Raw genomic sequence first — 19,802 nt, 5'->3', positions numbered from 1 at the left:
ATATGGTCACCTTATTTTTGACAAAGGAGGCAAGAATATACAATGGAGAAAAGACAGCCTCTTCAATAAATGGTGCTGGGAAAACTGGGCAGCTACCTGTAACACTCCCTAACACCATACACAAAGATAAACTCAAAATGGATTAAAGACCTAAATGTAAGGCCAGACACTATCAAACTCTGAGAGGAAAACATAGGCAGAACACTCTATGACATAAATCACAGCAGGATCCTTTTTGACCCACCTCCTAGAGAAATGAAAATGAAAACAAAAATAAACAAATGGGACCTAATGAAACTAAAAAGCTTTTGCACAGCAAAGGAAACATAAACAAGACGAAAAGACAACGCTCAGAATGGGAGAAAATATTAGCAAATGAAGCAACTGACAAAGGATTAATCTCCAAAATTTATAAGCAGCTCATGCAGCTCAATATCAAAAAAACAAATGACCCAATCCAAAAATGGGCAGAAGACCTAAATAGACAGTTCTCCAAAGAAGATATACAGATTGCCAACAAACACATGAAGAATGCTCAACATCATTAATCATTAGAGAAATGCAAATCAAAACTACATTGTGATATCATCTCACACCAGTCAGAATGGCCATCATCAAAAAATCTACAAACAATAAATGCTGGAGAGGGTGTTGAGAAAAGGGAACCCTCTTGCACTGTTGGTGGGAATGTAAATTGGTATAGCCACTATGGAGAACAGTATGGAGGTTCCTTAAAATACTAAAACTAGAACTACCATATGACCCAGCAGTCCCACTACTGGGCATATACCCTGAGAAAACCATAAGTCAAAAAGAGTCATGTACCAAAATGTTCATTGCAGCTCTGTTTATACTAGCCAGGATGTGGAAGCAACCTAAGTGTCCATCGACAGATGAATGGATAAAGAAGATGTGGCACATATATACAATGGAATATTACTCAGCCATAAAAAGAAACGAAATTGAGTTATTTGTAGTGAGGTGGATGGACCTAGAGTCTGTCATACAGAGTCAAGTAAGTCAGAAAGAGAAAAACAAATACTGTATGCTAACACATATATATGGAATCTAAAAAAAAAAGGTCATGAAGAACCTAGGGGCAAGACGGGAATAAAGACACAGACCTACTAGAGAATGGACTTGAGGATACAGGGAGGGGGAAGGGTAAGCTGGGACAAAGTGAGAGAGTGGCATGGACATATATACACTACCAAATATAAAATAGATAGCTAGTGGGAAGGAGCCGCATAGCACAGGGAGATCAGCTCGGTGCTTTGTGACCACCTACAGGGGTGGGATAGGGAGGGTGGGAGAGAGGGAGATGCAAGAGGGAGGAGATATGGGGATATATGTATATGTGTAGCTGATTCACTTTGTTATAAAGCAGAAACTAACACAGCATTGTAAAGCAATTATACTCCAATAAAAAAATCTGTATTCACTGAATGATTCCTCTTATATGAGGCATCTAAAATAGTCAGACTCATACAAGTAGAGAGTAGGATTGTGCTTCCTAAGGGATAGGTGGAGGGGGAGATGGAGAGTTGTTGTTCAATGGGTATCACGTTACAGTTATACAAAATGAGTAAGTCCAGAGATCTACTGTACAACATAATGCCCAGAGTTAATAATAAGGTATTGTTCACTTAAAAATTTGTTGAGGGTAGATTTCACATTAAGTGTGCTTACCCCCCGCCACACACACACATCACATACACACACACAGAGCAAAGGGACACAGGAAACTTTTGGAGGTGATGGATATGTTTATTACCTTGTGGTAATAATTACCTTGTGGTAATTATTACCTTGTGGTAATTGTGGTGATGGTAACATGAATCTATACACGTGTCCAAACTCACCACATTGTATACATTAATTACGTGTGGTTTTTTGTATACCAATTATACCTCAGCAAAGCTAGAAAAAAATTTAAAATTTTTAAAATAATTTAAAAATTATCATCTATATCCAAATTTTCCTCAACAGCATCTACAGAAGTGAAATGGAGTGTGAACCAAGAACTCTTTGGAAGAGATCTGTCAGTGTCATCTGCCTGTTTTAGCAATGCCCCTCTTTCTCAGAGCTCTCCCTTTTGATACAAGTAGAATGACTCTTGCTCAATAGCAAATTTTCATGAAGTATGTGATTTTTTAACTAGATAAAATAACTTTTATAGTGTTTTCCTCTAATACTACGTTACCCAGAGACCATGCTGTCAATATCCCATGTGTTGGGCTGTCTGATATCACTGAGTGGCCATCAGCAGCCCACATATCACACTAGCATGACCTGTGCGCACTTTAACAAGTCTTTCTTCATTTTATATCAACACTAGTGTGACTTTTTTGTTTTTTTAATAAATTTATTTATTTATGGCTGCGTTGGGTCTTCATTGCTGCGCACGGGCTTTCTCTAGTCATGACGAGCAGGGGCTACTCTTCATTGCAGTGCGCGGGCTTCTCATTGCAGTGGCTTCTCTTGTTGCGGAGCACAGGCTCTCGGCACGCAGGCTTCAGTAGTTGTGGTATGCGGGATCAGTAGTTGTGGCATCTGGGCTTAGTTGCTCCTCAACTTGTGGGATCTTACTGGACCAGGGATCGAACCTGTGTCCCCTGCATTGGCAGGTGGATTCTTAACTACTGCGCCACCTGGGAAGTCTAATAGCATGACTTTTAATCGCTAATAATTTCAAAGTCTTTTAGAGTTAGCCCACTGTTTGAATGATAGCTGTATTTTGACTCACAGAAAAATGATCTTCCACTGAACAATGGAATTTTTAAAACAAAACTTGTTTACAACTTACATTCTTCTATCTTCTTATGGCATCTTCTAGAGGAGTCTTATGCCCAAAATTAGATTTTAATCTTCCTCTGAAAAAGACGATATTTTGTTTTTTCATATGCCCAGCATTGTTTAACATGAGGCTGAGCACATTAAAAACTACATTAGGGCTTTCCTGGTGGCGCAGTGGTTGAGAATCCGCCTGCCGATGCAGGCGACATGGGTTCATGCCCCGGTCTGGGACGATCCCACATGCTGCGGAGCGGCTGGGCCCGTGAGCCATGGCCGCTGAGCCTGCGCGTCTGGAGCCTGTGCTCCGCAACGGGAGAGGCCACAGCAGTGAGAGGCCAGTGTACCGCAAAAAAAAAAAAAAAAAAAAAAAAACTACATTAGGCCCTTACTATGTACTATACATTCATTACGTACACATTCAAGAGAGATCCTTGACCCCCCAGTTCCATGGAACACATTTTATCTTTTTTAAATAGATCAGATTTTTAGGCTTTCCTCTGCCTCAGACATATAGAGAATATGATGAATGTTGTAGATCCTCTTCCCTCCCAGAAAACACATAGATCTGAGGAACTGCTTTATCCAAATCTCTACTCCAGGCTTTCATATTGAGTCATCATTTCCTTAGACCCCTTTATTTTCCTTCAGCTTACATCACTGATAGCATCACGCAACTCTGGATAACTTAAGTAGAAAAGGAGATTCAGTAGCTCACATAATAAGACAGCTCAAAGGGCAAACTAGCTTATGCAAAACTGAATCCAGTGGATTACATGGTCAGCGGTACTCATTCTTCATCTCTAGCAATGTTTTTTTCTGTGTTGGCTCCATTTTCAGTGAAATGATCTCCATATGGTATCAAAAATGGTCCCTGGTAGTGGCAGACTCTATACTCTTGCTCTCACAGTTTCAGAGGAAAAGAGAATACCTCTTTCTTGATTATATGAGCAATATTTGGGGGGAGGACCCAGATTGTAATGACCTGGATCTGGTGGATATCCCAGACTCAAGTCACTTTGGCCAGAGAAGAGAGTAATCTGATTGGTTAGGCTGGGTTATGTGCTCACTTCTGTGGGAAAAAGGCAGGCGAAGTGATTGACAGCTCCAATGGGTTTGGGTCAAGGATTCAAAAAAGAAAGGAAGAGGAGGAGGAATAGGTTGAGATGTAGTTGTGCCTTAGTGGTGATAGTGATAATTTTTGATAGCAAAGGGGCCACACAAGCGGTCTGACAAGTTGTGACCCATATTTGTAACTAGTTCTCTTTATGTCTGAAACAGAGAGGAAAGACATGCAGCTGGACAAAAAAGGGAGGAAGGCAACACTTAGAAATTAACCTCTGCCATTGACCTGATTCATCCAGGTGGTTATTGCTGTTTCTGACTCTCTGCTACAATGAAGATATTTCTAAGGCGGGAGTATCTTTCAGTTTCTCTCATTTTGCCTTTTAGGTGGACAAAAAAATCGTAAGAACTGAAATAGGAGTTCTTCTTCGCCTCTCACATCCAAACATTGTAAGTGGTTTTTAGCCTGTTATTTCAAATAATCTCCAGTGTTACAGGATGAGATTTTTGTTCTTTACTGTCCATTCTGATGATGAGAAAGGGATTCTTCCACCTCCAGTAAGTAGCCACCTTGGCCTAGCTCTTGTCCTTATCTGATCCCGTTTTTCAATTCTTTTTAACTGAATAAATCTTAAGAATAATACCCCTTGAAAGAGTTGCAAAATGGGCAGATCAGCAATATATACCATTGATGTTTTCATGCATAAGAGGATAACTAAAATTGGAGAGTTTTTTTCCCTCTAATAAAACACTGGCTTTTTTCCTTTTGTGGGCCTATCTTATTAATATGCCATTGCTGAAAACGCCTGTGAAGAAAATGCATTTCTTTCCATAGTCATTTCACTCTCCTATGAGAGAATATTTGCTTCAGAGACAATGTGAAGATTCAAATAAATAATGTACTTGAATGGGGAAAATAAAACGTCCTCCCAAGCTCTGCTCTAGGCTATGTCCAGACAAAGGCACTGAGGGAAAGAAGGGCTGGGGAAAAGCTTTCTTGAGCCAGTGAAGTGAAAAGAGCAAAATCATTTTCCAGACCATAACTTGTTTCTATAAATTGAGTCACTTACTTAAAATATTTTACTCATTTCTCTGAGAAAGTTGTGGTGTTCCCAAGGATGACCTGCAATGCTTAGGCTCAAGGCAAAGTGCTTAAAACTTGTATATTAGTTAGCAATGCACTCAGCTGTAAATAACAGAAAACTTGAATATGGTGGTCTAAACAAATATTTTTCTTATGTTGTAAGAAATCAGAAGGCAGGCAGTTGTTAACACTCGTTCACTTCCTCAGTGATGCCATCCAGGACCCAGACACCTTCCATCCATTGGTTCGCCCATCTTCAGTGCACTGGCTTTCACCTTCATGCTTTTCCCTCATGGTCCTAAAATGGCTGCTCCACAGTGTTCACAAGTCTTCAGGTCTATATTCAAGACAGAAAGTAGTGGAAAGGCTTAACGAGCAGAGGCTGATGAGAAGCGTAAAGGCTTTTTCCAGAATTTCCGGCTGCAGTAGAATTCTCTTCAGTTTGTGGCCACAAGATGTGGTCACAAAATCACCCTAAACTGCATGGAGACTGAAAAATTAGGGAGTAGGGTTATCATAAGTGGCCTAGACCAAACATAATCCATAATTTAAGGCTAGGTACCTTGCTTCCCTAAACAAATCAGGGTTCAGTAAAGTAGGGGGAGAAGGGCTTTGGGTAAGCAATTAACAAAATTTACCATATATAATCACCACTTTTACATTATCCATCTTATTTCTTTCAAAGAGAAGTCAATATGGAATTTTCCTCAAAAATAGATCAGTCCTGGTCACTAGATTCTCAGAAGGAAAATATCCAAAATTGGATAGATTATCTGAATGTGATGAAAACCCTGTTATGGTCAATCAAATCACTATCACTGTTACTTTTCTGAGTATCCTTTCATCTACCAGCAACTTTTTAGATGTTAAAGGGATTCCCTTTCCCTACAGACAGACTTTAACCTGGTCCTGTTCTGTCTCAGACCCCGAATTGAAGTCCCTTTCTCGGAGAAAGAGGCATTTGCATCTCTACCAACCATGATGCTTTCAAATGGTTTAGGAAGTTTTGTTTGCTTCTGGTTTGTTTTGTTTGTTTTTTGTTTTTTTTTAATTCTGTTGAAATGCAGAAATTGGGATGATTTGGCAAAATTTAAGAAGCATTTCTAGGGCAGGTATCTTTCAACTATCAAGATGAAAAATATAAAAACTCAAAAGGACCTTTGAAGAAATTAGGTAACTGATAAAAACAACCAGAGAGTGACAAATGACTGCCTGGTACTAGAATAAGGAAGCTTTTTTAACCATGATCCAACATATTGCTATTACAGAGAGTGCTGTTGTAGCCATAATTTTAACTATTTCCCAGAAACTTAAAAATAAAGAATTTGTGATTTTTTTTATATCTTTTCCCAGATAAAACTTAAAGAGATATTTGAAACCCCTACAGAAATCAGTCTGGTCCTAGAACTCGTCACAGGGGGAGAGCTGTTTGACAGGTGAGTAGGTCCTGGCAATGTAACCACAGTAAGGTTTTGCTTCCAGTCACCAAAAATAACCAAAAGGAAATTTCTCCTGAAATTTTTCATAATGACATATTACACCAGTTGATAGCTTCTACTAAAATAAATCTTAAAAGGAGTGTAGGGGCTTCCCTGGTGGCGCAGTGGTTGAGAGTCCGCCTGCTGATGCAGGGGACACGGGTTCATGCCCCGGTCCGGGAAGATCCCACATGCCGCAGAGAGGCTAGGCCCTTGAGCCATGGCTGCTGAGCCTGCGCATCCGGAGCCTGTGCTTCACAACGGAAGAGGCCACAACAGTGAGAGGCCCGCGTACCACAAAAAAAAAAAAAAGGAGTGTAGAATGGAAAGAGTGTGATATTTGATAAGATGTGGGTAGACTAAAATTTGGGATGCTTAGTGAACAAAAATAGAAACATTGTACTATTTACTTCTGCAAACATTTACTTCTAGATAAAAAGCAGAATTTCTAAAGTCATACTAAATCTAAACTAAATAGTAAGATTTATGAGAATATTTTATGAGAAAATGTTCAATGAGAATTATAGAAAGTTAAACATGTATTATAATAGTATTCTTTATTATCATCCAAAAGCCATAAAAATCAATTCTCTCCAAATGATTGTTTCTAGGCCTACTTTCTTTGTTAGGCTGTGTAAAGAGTTCCAAGTTGCAGAGAAAAACATGTTCTGTTATATCCAATTATAGCCAATTTTAGTTGTCTGTTCATATGTTCATCACTCAAGGCAGAGGTTTGAGGATGGCAGGGAGTATTTCTGGAAATCTGGTAGAGCATAATATAGGCACACTATTTGTACAAGAGACACACACTTTAAGCTTCCATAGCTTTCCAACCCTCATCTTCTCTGAATTCCCTCTTTGCCCTGATGGGCAGCTCTTTGCTGTGCTGAACAGGGTAATTAAGCAAGAATGGAATTGGAAGAAGACAAAGAGACTGAGTAGGTATATATCAGAAATGGTAAGAAACTGCAGTTTCTGTGATGTAAAGGTCTTGTTGGTTGAAGAAAGGGTTAAGAGAGAAGTGAACTGAAGACAGAAGCCAGAAGAGAGGTTGATGAACTGCTAATGTAGCATGAGTGCCTGGAACACAGTAAATTCTCAATAAATATTTGCTGCATGAATGAGTGAGTAAGCAACTGCTACAATGAATGGAACTCTGAGGAGAAAGATACCTAAGGGTTTAGAATGTGTTAGGAGAAGAGTGTGCCTCCCCTTCCTCCCCACCCCTATTCCACCCAGTTAAATTTACTGCCTCTTTAAGAGCTTCCAAAAGTCTTCGTATTGGTTTTCAAAGTTCCTTTCTGCTTTTAATGTTACCCAGTGCAGATTTGGATCTTCAGATAGGAAGGAGCAAAATGGCCTTGATTGGAGCTACATATGTATCTTCAACATTTTGTTCAGATGTATATTAAAGTTTCCTTAGAGCAAGTTATGTGAATTTATCAGATTTTAAAAATTGTAGCATTTAAACTATATTCATTCTTTACAAATAAATGAATCACCTGAGGGAAGTAAGCATAGGTAGCCTAGACATATATTGATACTTCTTCTTATGGTATTTGGCTCATAGTCAGGTGGACTCATGGTTTTAAATCCTGACTTAAGGAACAAATAACTAACATAGAGCAGTTTGCTTAACTTCTCTGAACCTCAGAACAAATTTGAAGCTGTACTATGATCCTAAGGAAGCTGAGACACTCTGACCCACTATAAGGATAGCCTTATCCTAAAACTGTCATGTTCCCATATGCTTAGTCAAGACTCTTCTGGACTAGTTTATTTGAATGTTGCCTAAATTTGCCAATAATTGGTCCTTTTTCAACACCTTTTTAGCTGACTTCTTTCATGGACATATTCCTTCTTTAGGTACATTAACAGAGTCAAATTATAGTTAGATCCTGCTGGCTCTGGAGCCGTGAGATCTTCCTAAGGAAGACTTACATATTTCTCTGCTAATTATGGTCTAACAGAGAAAAATCTCCTGTTCTTTGTAAATAATTGCAGGACAGGAATTTCACAATGAAGTTGTCATCTACCAATGGCACTTACTATTTACCTTCTAACCTCTGTTTAAATCATTTTGGAATCAGGAGTCTCTTTCCTTCCCTTCTCCCCAGACTTTCTGGTTCTCTCATCTTGCAGTCTAGTTGATTTTGATGGAATAGAGTTAATTCAGCTATAGATAAGAGTGAAAAACTAAATGCTGTTGATAAATTTCAGGTACAGTGATAAATGGATGAAATATTCGGATTTAACAGAGGACATCTGAAGAATGGCAGGCAGCCAGTAGAGCACTCAGCTACTCTATAAACTCTTAGTGGTCGTACATAATAGACTTTTTTCCCCCTGAATGTTGTTGTCCACATATCTATTGCCATTAAGTTACTTAATTCTACAGTTATCTTTAAATTTGAATCAAACTGAAAATATATCCTGCATTATTATCCATTTATTTCTTTCTTGAGAGTTAAAAATCAAAATATGGTCTCTCTTTCCTGTACTTAGGTCAAAAACCAAACATATTTAATTGTAATGATAGAAATTCATTTCTGGTCTAATGATGACTCTAATAGTATCTAATGAATGAACTAATGGAGCAACTGATGAAGCAATAATTATGTTAGTCCACTATAGTCAAAATGGTTGTATTTTATTAACAAAAGATCTGTCCTGTGGTGCTCCTAAAAACCGAAACATGGTAAATCCAAGTGGAATCTGCTGTTTCATGTAGAGTATGAATAGTAAATTGCATAGGACAATGGATTACAATTTTAGGGATTAAAATCAGTGATATTTTTGTCCAAGATAATCCCCCCAAAAAATTTCCACAAAATTACAATATCATGGAAAAACCTCCAGAACATTTTCTCTTCCGTCTCAATCTAGTCACAATTCTTATAAATTTATTGAACTTTTTAAGTGGACAAGTTCTGAGGCTGTTTAAGAGTAAATTTTCAAGTAGCTTTTTTCCAGAAAATGATTGTATTTTAAGACAACTAAGTTAGCAGTGTCCTTCTGGTCTTCTAATTAAATTTTTTTAAAGGTTGTTTTTTTTTTTTCTGATTTTTGTCTAACTCCAGTATCAGAATAACTTGTGAATTTTTAATTGTCTTTTTTTTTCTGTTTTCTCCTTGTATTTTGCTTGCTAGATTATGTTTGTTCAAATGCTAAACATTATGTATAAAAGGTTTTAGAATCTGAGGCTTTAAATGTTGTTGCCTTCCAAAAGAGCAGATTTTATTTTGCTCTAACAGGCAGTTAAGGTAAGGAACAGATCACTTTAACCTAATCAGGCAGTGGACTGATTCAAAGCTGGGCTTCCTGAGGGTGGATCTATTTCTTGTCAACTGTTACTCATAGGGTTTTGCTCTTTAAGGGTCCCAATTTAAGCCAGGGGATTTTGCGAGGGCCCCCCTTCCTTGACAGACAGAACCTAAATGCCAGCTTCTGTTCCCTCTACCCTGTGAGATGGCCCCATCAGCTACTGATTTAGAATCAGTAAATGCTTTTAAAGGGAAAGCATAGGCATCAGATATCAGGGTTGTTTTTCTGGGTTTTTCTTCTCTTCTAGATCTTGGCTCCTTAAGCCTTAACTTCCTTGGTAACTCTGAGATGTCTTCAAATATACTTTAAAATATATTTTATTTAGCTTGTTTTCATTGTTCTTGGCTGTACGCTTGTCTACCCCACCATTACTGAGAGCAAAAATTCAGTACATGTGGTTTTAAAAGTTCTTTCACAGACCCTAGTGTGTCTTCCTCTTTTATGTCAACCCTTTGGGGCAAGCAGATGAAGAGCATTGTCCCCACTATACAGATATGGAAACTGAGAATGAGTCAAGGTAAATGATCTTCCCCAAATAGGCAGCTGGTGTGTCTTTTCGTCCAACTCTTCCTCCTCATATGGCCTCACTGTCTTTCTTATTAAATCCAGTTAGCACCTTTTAAATCATTTCCAAGGGAATAAACTATTGTTTATTGTGTTTATGGAGAATCCCTGATGTATATTGGTTGGTCCTATGCAAAACTGTGTATGATTTAACTCACTCAATCACCCTTCATGTTTTTCTAAGGCATTATTATCCCCATTTTTTTCAAGAACACCAACTGTAGAAATTGATAAGTCATAAAGTCAGGCCTGAAACTCACATCTGTCTGACTACAAACTTTCTTTTTTCATTTCCCAAAAGTGAAAATATTCTCTTTCCAAACAACAAGCCATCAACATGCAGGAGAAGTAGTGCTTATGTTTGGGGATTATGAATTTACTCCATTAATTACCTGACAGAGTCCTATTGTATCAGTCCTAATAGTCGTTTCTACTTCAGCATTCCTGGGTCTCTTACTCTTGGTGGAAGTAAATGGAATTTTCAGGACATTGTCATTAGGAAAAGATTCTAGAAATGGAACTTAGGTCTTTTCTCCAGTCTCCATGGAGTTGTGTCAGGGTTGGTATTCTTGTTAACCAAAATCAGAACACATCTGAATTTGTGAAGACTATTGTGTCAAAAATTAGTCATTAATGTAATTGTCTAAAGTGAAGACCTATAAAATCTTATTGTCTAAAAGGATAATTGGTCACTATAATGAGGGCCATTTGTGAGCGCCTTTTGGGGTCCTGGCAGTGGCAGGGCATTTTGCTAACCATGATCTCATTTAATCCTCACAGCAACACATATACAAGGTAGGCCTTGATATATACATTTTGTAGACCAGATAACTGAGGATCAGAGTGTTCCGTTAACTACCATTAGGTCACTCAGTTTACATTGGATCTAATAATTACAACAACAATAATTAAATGAAACTGGACTCAAGTACATTAGATTCCAAAGCATATGATTTTTCTCCCATGCCGTGCTGCTGCTATGTAAGCAAATGCCAGTACTCTTAATACTTAAAAATAAAACTTCAAATTAGTAATGTAACATTTTGTTCTGCTTAAGTGTTGGCTTAACTTAAACATTAATATATATATATACTTGTTTTTCAACCATGGATATTTTAAATACGTCTTCCCTTATGCAATTTTATCTGGCTACATATGAAGAAAACATATACTTTGATTTGGACTAGATTTAAAGTCTACTTTTCCCAGAAGCTTGGCTCTGAAGGGAAAAATAAAAGTGAGGTAGTAGAAAGGGACACAGGATAAATGGAGGCTTATTTATTATTTTAAGCTGGCACACTGGTAACACATTAATTTGCTGATGGGAAGGAGGCTACAGGATGGGGAAGCAGGAGAGATCTGTGTGAGAAGGACTTTTATTTGGAACATTCCAGAGAAGACACTGAAGGAATAAGATCTAGAGCCACATAAAAGGATTTGTTTTAAAAAAAAGTTTCCCTCTTCCTCAGAAGCATAGTCAAGCTGCAGCAGAATCAAAGGACCTACAATAGTCGCAACAATTTTGAAAAAGAGGACTTAATATCAGGGCTGGGATATAATTCTAGCCTACTTACAAACTAACAAGTTAGCCTTGTACACCTTCATGGATGTTGGGAAAAGATATGAGACTCCTGGTCAGAGTCCCATGGGGGCATCACAGCAGGCTCAAATGGATGCCTGCAGACAGAGTAGGGTGTGTTCCAGGAGAGGAAATAACTTATATTGTCCATAAACAGGCAAATGAACAAACAAAATGTACAATGGAATATCATTCACCAATGAAAAGGAATGTTCCTTTGATATATACTGTAACATGGATGAACCTCAAATACATTATGCTAAGTTAAAAAAAAAAAAAACAGACAGGAAAGACTACATATTTTATGACTCCATTTATCTGGAATTTCCAGAAGGGGCAAACCTATAGAGACAGAAACCAAAGCAGTGGTTGCCTAGGACTGGGAATGGGATTGTGTTGGGGGAGAGGAGAGTGTAAGAGGTTTAAGTAGCTCAGACTTGATAAGCTTTATTCTTTCAGTATTGTTGAAGAGAAATTGATCTCCTAACAATGGCTGGGAGAGAATGGAATAGGACACTTGAGGAAAGAAGTGGTAAAGCTTGGAAATGTGAGAACAGACAAGAATAAGGACTTTCCAGAAGCACTAAGGATCTGCCGAGGCCAGAGACTATGTGTTTTTGGAGAATCTGGTCTGTGTTAGTTTATATTGTTGGTTAAATCTCTCCATATCTTTAGTACAGTTTTTGACAGCATCTTTTTCCCTTGGTTTTTATCTTACTTTTTGGTTTTCTTTATCTTGATCCCTTTCTTGAGTTCCTCTTCCTCTTTTCATCCCTTAAATGTCTGCCTTTCCTAAAGTTCTTCATACATTCTCCATGGGTAAATTGAATGCTCTCTTGTGGCTTCAGTCACATTGGTGACTGTTGTCTCAGCAGAGATGGAAACAGTATTTTCAACAATCTGCTAGACATTTTCACCTGCAAGTCCCATAGGCACCTCTAAATCAATATGTCCTGAAATGAACTCAGCATCTTTCCCTCAACTCTCAATCTTGCTTTTCCTCCCTACTTCTGTGAACTGACCTAACAGCTAAGCTAATCACTGATTTCTCCCTCTTCCTCTCACTTCTCCCTGCCCCCCTCCCCATAATTCTTTCTGTGAGCAGCTCTCAAATCAATTCCCTCTCCCCTTTCCCATTGCTCCTGTCCTTTTGAGCCTTCACATTCTCTTTCCCATTGCAATAGACTCCTAACTGGCATTAGTTTCACTCTCTTCCATCCATCTATGTTTAAAGCACTCATTTGATCACAGATCAGCCCAGAAGGCTACTCACTACTTTTAGTTCAAGGAAATTCTTTTAAACATGGCAAACAAAACCCCTTACAGTCTGGCCTCATTCTACCATTTCAGATTCACTACCCACTTTATTCTCTTCTCACTACCGTGTTAACCAAAGGACGTTATCTTCACCCTCAAGTAGCTCACGGTCTAGAAGAGGGAAAGTAAACTGTGACATGGACCCAAATATTACTTTTAATACTACCATCACCTCCAAAAAAGTGTATTAGGCTTATAGAGACAACCACACTATCACAAGATAAAAAAATAAAGGATGACAAGGGACTAAAAAAATAAAGATAAGAATCAGTAGTACACAAAAAACCTATCACAAGATACTTTGCATTTGCTACAGACTGGTCACAAATTTGGCTGTAAGAATTCATGTGGGGAAGATAAATGCTATAATTGGGGCATAAACACAGTACATTGGTTACAAATTAAGGGGGTCTTCTAAGCCAGAAATGACTTCAGGGAGCTAATAGAGCCTTTTGAGCTGAATCTTAAATGGGAAATAGAAAATTAGCAGGTGAAGGGTAGAGGGAAGGGCAAAGTGATGGCCAAGGCAGAGCACACTGACGGGGGGGTTAGATATGAGTATCTTCATGTGCATCTTAGAAGCTGTTCTAGACAGAAAGCAAGCAATTTTTAGATATTTGTCAGATGAATGATTGAATAAACTCTATGCTCTTGGGCAATTTATATATCTTTGGGTCAGGCTTTTCATTTATAGTATGAGAGAATTGGACTGGGAATCCCTTAGGCCCATTGCCAGCTCTACAATTTGATTTGGCCTCTTTCTCCTATGCTGTCAACTCTTCGGCCAGCACCCACAATGATCCACAATTCCCTCACTCTCTCCCTAGCTTCTCAAATTTAACAGGTGCCAGTAGTACCCTTTGAAACTGTTTTTTTTAAAGCATATGAATTTAATACTCGTTGGGAGAGTTCTTAGAAAAAGCATCAATACAGACAAAGGTGACATGAATGTACTAAGAAAAAGCAGTGAACGAAGCTTATGTAGGAGGGGTAGATTTACACAGGGTACAGCGGAATTCATTTAAATATAGTTTTGTATGTAGCAGCATAATGATGTACTGGCAGCCCTTAAAACTTGGTTCCTGAAACTCATATTATTAGGGGCTTTGACCCTGTGTCATTCAATCCTTCAGTACACATTTTCACCAGACCAATGTCTTTCTCATATAAACTTACAGTCATCTAATAACATGTCCATTTAAGAAAAAGCTGCCATTGGTCGGGAGAGCGGTAGGGCTCTTCATCTTTGTGCCAGGAAGTCTGAGGGCCTCAGGATATGATTGGATTAGAGCTCTTCAGCTGCATTGTCTGTGCTAACTGCTGGGCTGGAGATGAGCTCAATTCAATTTGCAGCAATTAAGGTGACAGAAGCAAATGTACAAAAGTCATATTTTAAAGCAGATCCTTGGAGAGAAATAGACATTGCCTGTGTTTTCTCATCCTACGAGTTTAAAATGATGAGAAGAAAAACAGTCCCAACAGTGGGAAAGAGCATGTGGGCCAACATAGCAAACAGTGGAAGTAAAAGGCATGGTCTTAGAGTGATAACGCCTATCGAGGCCAAAGAATCACAGCCTGGGAGTCGAAGGAAACACACCCCATTGTGATTCCTTCCCAGATCTCCAGATGTAGCTGGGCCTGTTAGTGACTGAGAGACCTGTAGGAACTGGGACACCAGGGCAGCCTTTTGGGTCAGTGTTGTGATTAAAATCCTAGGAGAGATTTTATTTTTAGCACAGCTTACAATGGAGCAACAGGAAATTGTGCAGCATAGCTAAAAACTACATGGCCCTGGACCTTTGAAAATGATCTTAAAACGCAGATAGCATCTTAACTGCCTTCTTATTATGTAAGAAACATGAAAAGGAAATTACTAAATCTGAAAAGAAATATAGCGATAAGTATGTTTAAATACAAAAGACAAAAATATCAACCAAAATTATTCTCCTATTTTTACAGCTCTAAAACCCCTATAATGATTGAACGTATTGTTGCTTCTAAAAATTGAAGTCACTAGTGTATTTTGCATAAAGCTATAAACTCTTAACTGTGTATATGTGGTTCAACTTACTTGGCATTTTCTTTTTAATTTCAACTAAATTTTTTGTAGGAATTGTTATTTGTTGCCTCATGAAACAAATACTCTATTTTGCTGAATTGAATCACTTTGATTTTGTTCAAAATAAGTTTCTAAAAAGATCCATGTTATTACAATAATATCTAGGAACTATGTAACTGTGAGTTTATTCCTAAGGACAACAATCACGTTTCTACCTGTTGCATGTTGCTTTGGGAAGCATGTATACATACAGCAGTTCTCCCTCTGGATCCATGGCCAGTGTGCTTGCAACAAGTGAGCATCACTTCCCAGTCCAGTACTTTTGTTCTACATGATAAGGAACATAGGCAAAGGAGTTGTCCAGACGTCCACAGTCTGAAATTTTTCTGGCATCCATTCACCTAGCAATTAGTATTGATTCCACAAATATTTATTGACTGCCTACTGTGAGCGAGACTTGGAGCGAGGCTCCATGGGTGATCAAAGCAACAGTCTAGTGAGAAGGCTAAGAATTTTTCCCACAATACCCAGCAGAAGACATCGACCAAACACATCTGCTGTAGTCTTGCTACCTAAATGAAGAGAAAAAGATTACACGATTTCACTTTCCTTTGCTTGGTCACTAACATCTTCACCTACAATCTTAGTTCTAAGTTACAAACCTGCATTTGCAACTTGAGAAGTTCCCTGCTATTGCTCTTCCCAGTCAGTCATGGATGGCCTGTCTCAACTTATAAAATATTTTAAATTGAATGTCTGAGTTTCAGAGACCTATCCCTGTGACACTCTGATGAACAAATCAGCTGGGAACAAAATTCCTTTTAGCAGAAGGAGCCTGGAAGAGAAACAGTTGAGTTCTGATGGTAGGACCAAACTATGGTGTGCAGAGTTCACGTGAGACGAGGTGGGGAAGGCACCTGCATTTGTGCTCCTGCCCCACACATCTGCTCTAGAGATGTTTCTGACAAAAAAATTAATAAATTCCTTGGCTGTACAAACCTTGGTATAACATATATTACATCTATGACGATGTATTTATTAGTAATTTCTCTACTATCTGTGGTCTCATCTGGGGCAGAACCCAAATCTTATTCTTTATTAAATCCAGCAAGTACCTGGCTCACATTAGACAGTTAAAAATATTGATTAAATATCATTACCCCATCCTCACAATCTAATCCTCACTGTAGTCTTGGTTCTTTCTCTTAGAACAGTTTCCCTTCTCTCCAATCCCATACTCCTCCCCGACACCTATCCTACCCCCAGCTCCCACTCTCCCTACAGCTAGAAAACTTCTGTACATCCTTCAGGTCTGAACTACCTCTGGAAACCTTTTCTCACCCTGCATAGCCTCCAGAATAAATTGCCTGCCCTTTCTAGGGGCTCCCAGGCCATTCTCTAATATCTCTATCACAGCGTTTAGCACACTGTGTTGATTGTTGTCTGTCTACTCATACCAAGAGAAACCCCATGAGTGCAGAGGCCATGTCTGGTTTACTACTGAGCGCCCAGCACATGGTGGTCATTCCGTAATATTTATTGAATAAATAAATGAATGGATATATTTGTTAGAATGCATCCTCTCCATTAATTAGATGAAGTATATTACCAATTTAACGTATATATTATAGAAAATTAATGAAATTTTCACCATTCTTCTTATACCTACTATTCTTACCTCTATGCTACCTGAAAACAGCTCCCAAGAAAGTTCAGTCCTCCATCCAGCCAGTCACTAGACATTCACACAAGGACATGTTCTGAACACAGGCATTTAACCCTAAATTATATCAAAATGAAAATGCATAAATATCATATTTAGGTCAAAGCTTGAGAATTCATAATAAAGCAAATGATAGGAAATTCTAGTGGCTGAAGCACTTCCTGTCTAAGGGGTGGGGATGCTCATAAGAACTCATGTGTATTTAACAGACAAGGAGGGATTCCCATCAGGAAGGCCGCACATGGTTGTGCAAGTTGGTTCTGTAACAACCCCAAAGAGTACTTCTTGCATAAACTGAGCCATGAGTAGCACTCCCTGGAGGGGTATCACAAAGCTGTTGTGGTAAAGCTCTAGTCCTGAAGAGTGACCATGGGAAAATCCACACTGTTTATGGCAGGCAGGAGGTAATTGATTCTCTCCCCTTCTGGGGAGAATGGGAGATGGAAAAAAAAAGTTAATTATCAGCCATTCTTTTCCATCATCTTTGTAACAACTCCCTTCCTTTAGCAACTGGAGAAAACCAAGCAGGTGCAGCACACAGAGGACGCACTAATTACATTTGTGTTGGCTGATGGATGTACCACAGAATCCACATTTAGAGAGCAACGCAGAGGATAATGCAATGGTAGCCGAAGTTCTCAACTTACACTAACACAATAGTCCTTCTTTTCCCCTTCTCTCATACTCTATTTAACAATGTTCAGAAAGTACAGTTCAAGAAACCATTTCAATTAAAATTTTAGTAAGTAGATTATGTAACTTAATCATGAGTTGGAAAAATTCGTATTCTAAGGAAATATCATATGAAAACTTATTTTTAAGAACCAATTAATATTAACTCCCTGAATATTTTAATCTATTCTCACATTTCATTTGACCCTGGTGCATAACAGGTATCCAATAAATAAAAAGGTGAGGAGGGATATTCCATCTTTCATCCTTTAAAAATATGAGTTTGTGTTTCTTGGCAATGTTCAAAATAATTGAATGGAGAAAGTCGGAATTTTTGCATCAATATAGCTTTTCTTGTAATACATCTCTTTTATTTTGTCCTATCTGTTCTGTTCATGCCCTATTTTGTAAACATTTTCAAAATTCAGCTTCTAACACCAGCTACTTTGAGAACTTAAAACTTCTTGCTGCAACATTAAAGAAAGAAGGTACTTTCTGAAAAATAACTATACTATTTGAGGTACTAACCATCTAAGAAAAATTTCAATCCAAAATTACAAAAAGTCAACAATTTTTTAGAATTGTTTTTTGTTGTTTTGTCTCATGTTTTGAATTGACCTTTTTCAAATGTCTTTACCACAACTTTTTGTCAGCTGAAAACATCTTGTGCAAGTTGGTGATCTACAGTCTATCAAAAATGTTTTCTCTTGAAATTCTGGGAAGACAGAAACCACAACAAAGTAGTCTTTCAGTCTTCCCAAATATCCCCATAACAATAGACAGAGAAACTAGGACTAAAAAACCAAAACCTCACTGACAGTATCTATAGCAAAACCAGATGACAGGGTATCTCCATGAAGCTAAAATATGAGTGAATGAGGACAAACTAATGACAATTTGCAAGAGCCACATGGTATTAGCATTTATGTAAGAAGAAGCAAAGGAAGCAAGAGAGCATGCGATGGAACTAAGAATAGGAGAACACTCAAATCTCTAAAATCTCCAAATCTTTGGGAGCAGGATGGGCCAGTATAAGAAGAAAGCTGAGGGCTTTTCTTTTTTTTTTCGGTACGCAGGCGTCTCGCTGTTGTGGCCTCTCCCGTTGCGGAGCACAGGCTCCGGACGCTCAGGGTCAGCGTCCATGGCTCACGGTCCCAGCCGCTCCGCGGCATGTGGGATCTTCCCGGACCGGGGCAGGAACACATATCCCCTGCATCGGCAGGGGTACTCTCAACCACTGCGCCACCAGGGAAGCCCAGCTGAGGGCTTTTTGGTATGCAAATTTTCGAGAAGTGCGAGGGCTACACCCACAGTAAGGTTTGAAGAGACTAATGCAGTCAAGGCCCTGTGAACTCATGAAATTAATATCTAAAGCCTCTTTGGGGGGAAAAAAACCTGTGTTTAGGAGAAACTTCTGGAAAGAGACTTTAGTAATCAGAGTAGAGATGGTAGAGGAAAGGGAATGATGTTCCAGATAGAGAAGAGATCTCAGAAAGTATGTTTCCAATTTTTGAATGCTTCATGAAAGTAACCAGAAAGTCGAGAGCCATGAAACTAGAATAGATATCCTGACCTACCACTCTGTCAAAAGGTTAAGAAAACAAATTTAACTGAGATGTGGCTCAGTTAATTACAATACAAAATGATTATAAGAGGACAGAAAATAAGGAGTAGAATAGGGTCCCCTTAGGCAGTGAAAGCATGTCGGGAGGATATGCCCACAAAATAGATGAAATTATAACTTAATATTGCAAAATAAACTAAAATTAAGAAAATCATAGTAAAAAGAACAATGTAAATCAAAAGTAGAAAAACTTTAATTAAAGTATGCTTGTTTTACAGTATTAGTTTCAGGTGTACAACATAGTGATTAAATATTTTTATAGATTATACTCCACTTAAAGTTATTACAAAATAATGGCTATATTTACCTGTGCTGTTCAATATATCCTTGTTGCTTATCTGTTTTATACATAGTAGTTTGTGTCTTAATCCCTCACCCTTATCGTGCCCCTCCCTTCTCCCCTCTCTCCACTGGTAACCACTTGTTTGTTCTCTTTGTGAATCTGTTTCTGTTTTGTTATATATATTAGTTTGTTTTATTTTTTAGATTTCACATATAAGTGATAGCATAGAGTATTTGT

At 38.4% G+C, this 19,802-nt stretch overlaps 1 protein-coding gene across 1 annotated transcript in view; it reads left to right on the top strand.

The window, feature by feature from the left end:
- The window catches only part of CAMK4 (calcium/calmodulin dependent protein kinase IV), a gene marked incomplete at its 3' end in the record, with an annotated part of 218,155 nt that overhangs the window by 135,356 nt on the left and 62,997 nt on the right, over positions 1–19,802 (top strand). Inside the window, exons 3-4 of the mRNA XM_082836203.1 lie at positions 4,246–4,308; positions 6,296–6,378. Of these exons, the coding sequence (XP_082692329.1) occupies positions 4,246–4,308; positions 6,296–6,378 (146 nt within the window). The remainder of the gene's footprint in view (positions 1–4,245; positions 4,309–6,295; positions 6,379–19,802) is intronic.

Source organism: Leucopleurus acutus (assembly GCF_964270905.1).
Source record: "Leucopleurus acutus genome assembly, chromosome: 3".
Lineage (NCBI taxonomy): Eukaryota > Metazoa > Chordata > Mammalia > Artiodactyla > Delphinidae > Leucopleurus > Leucopleurus acutus.
This window is presented reverse-complemented; position numbering and strand designations above follow the sequence as displayed.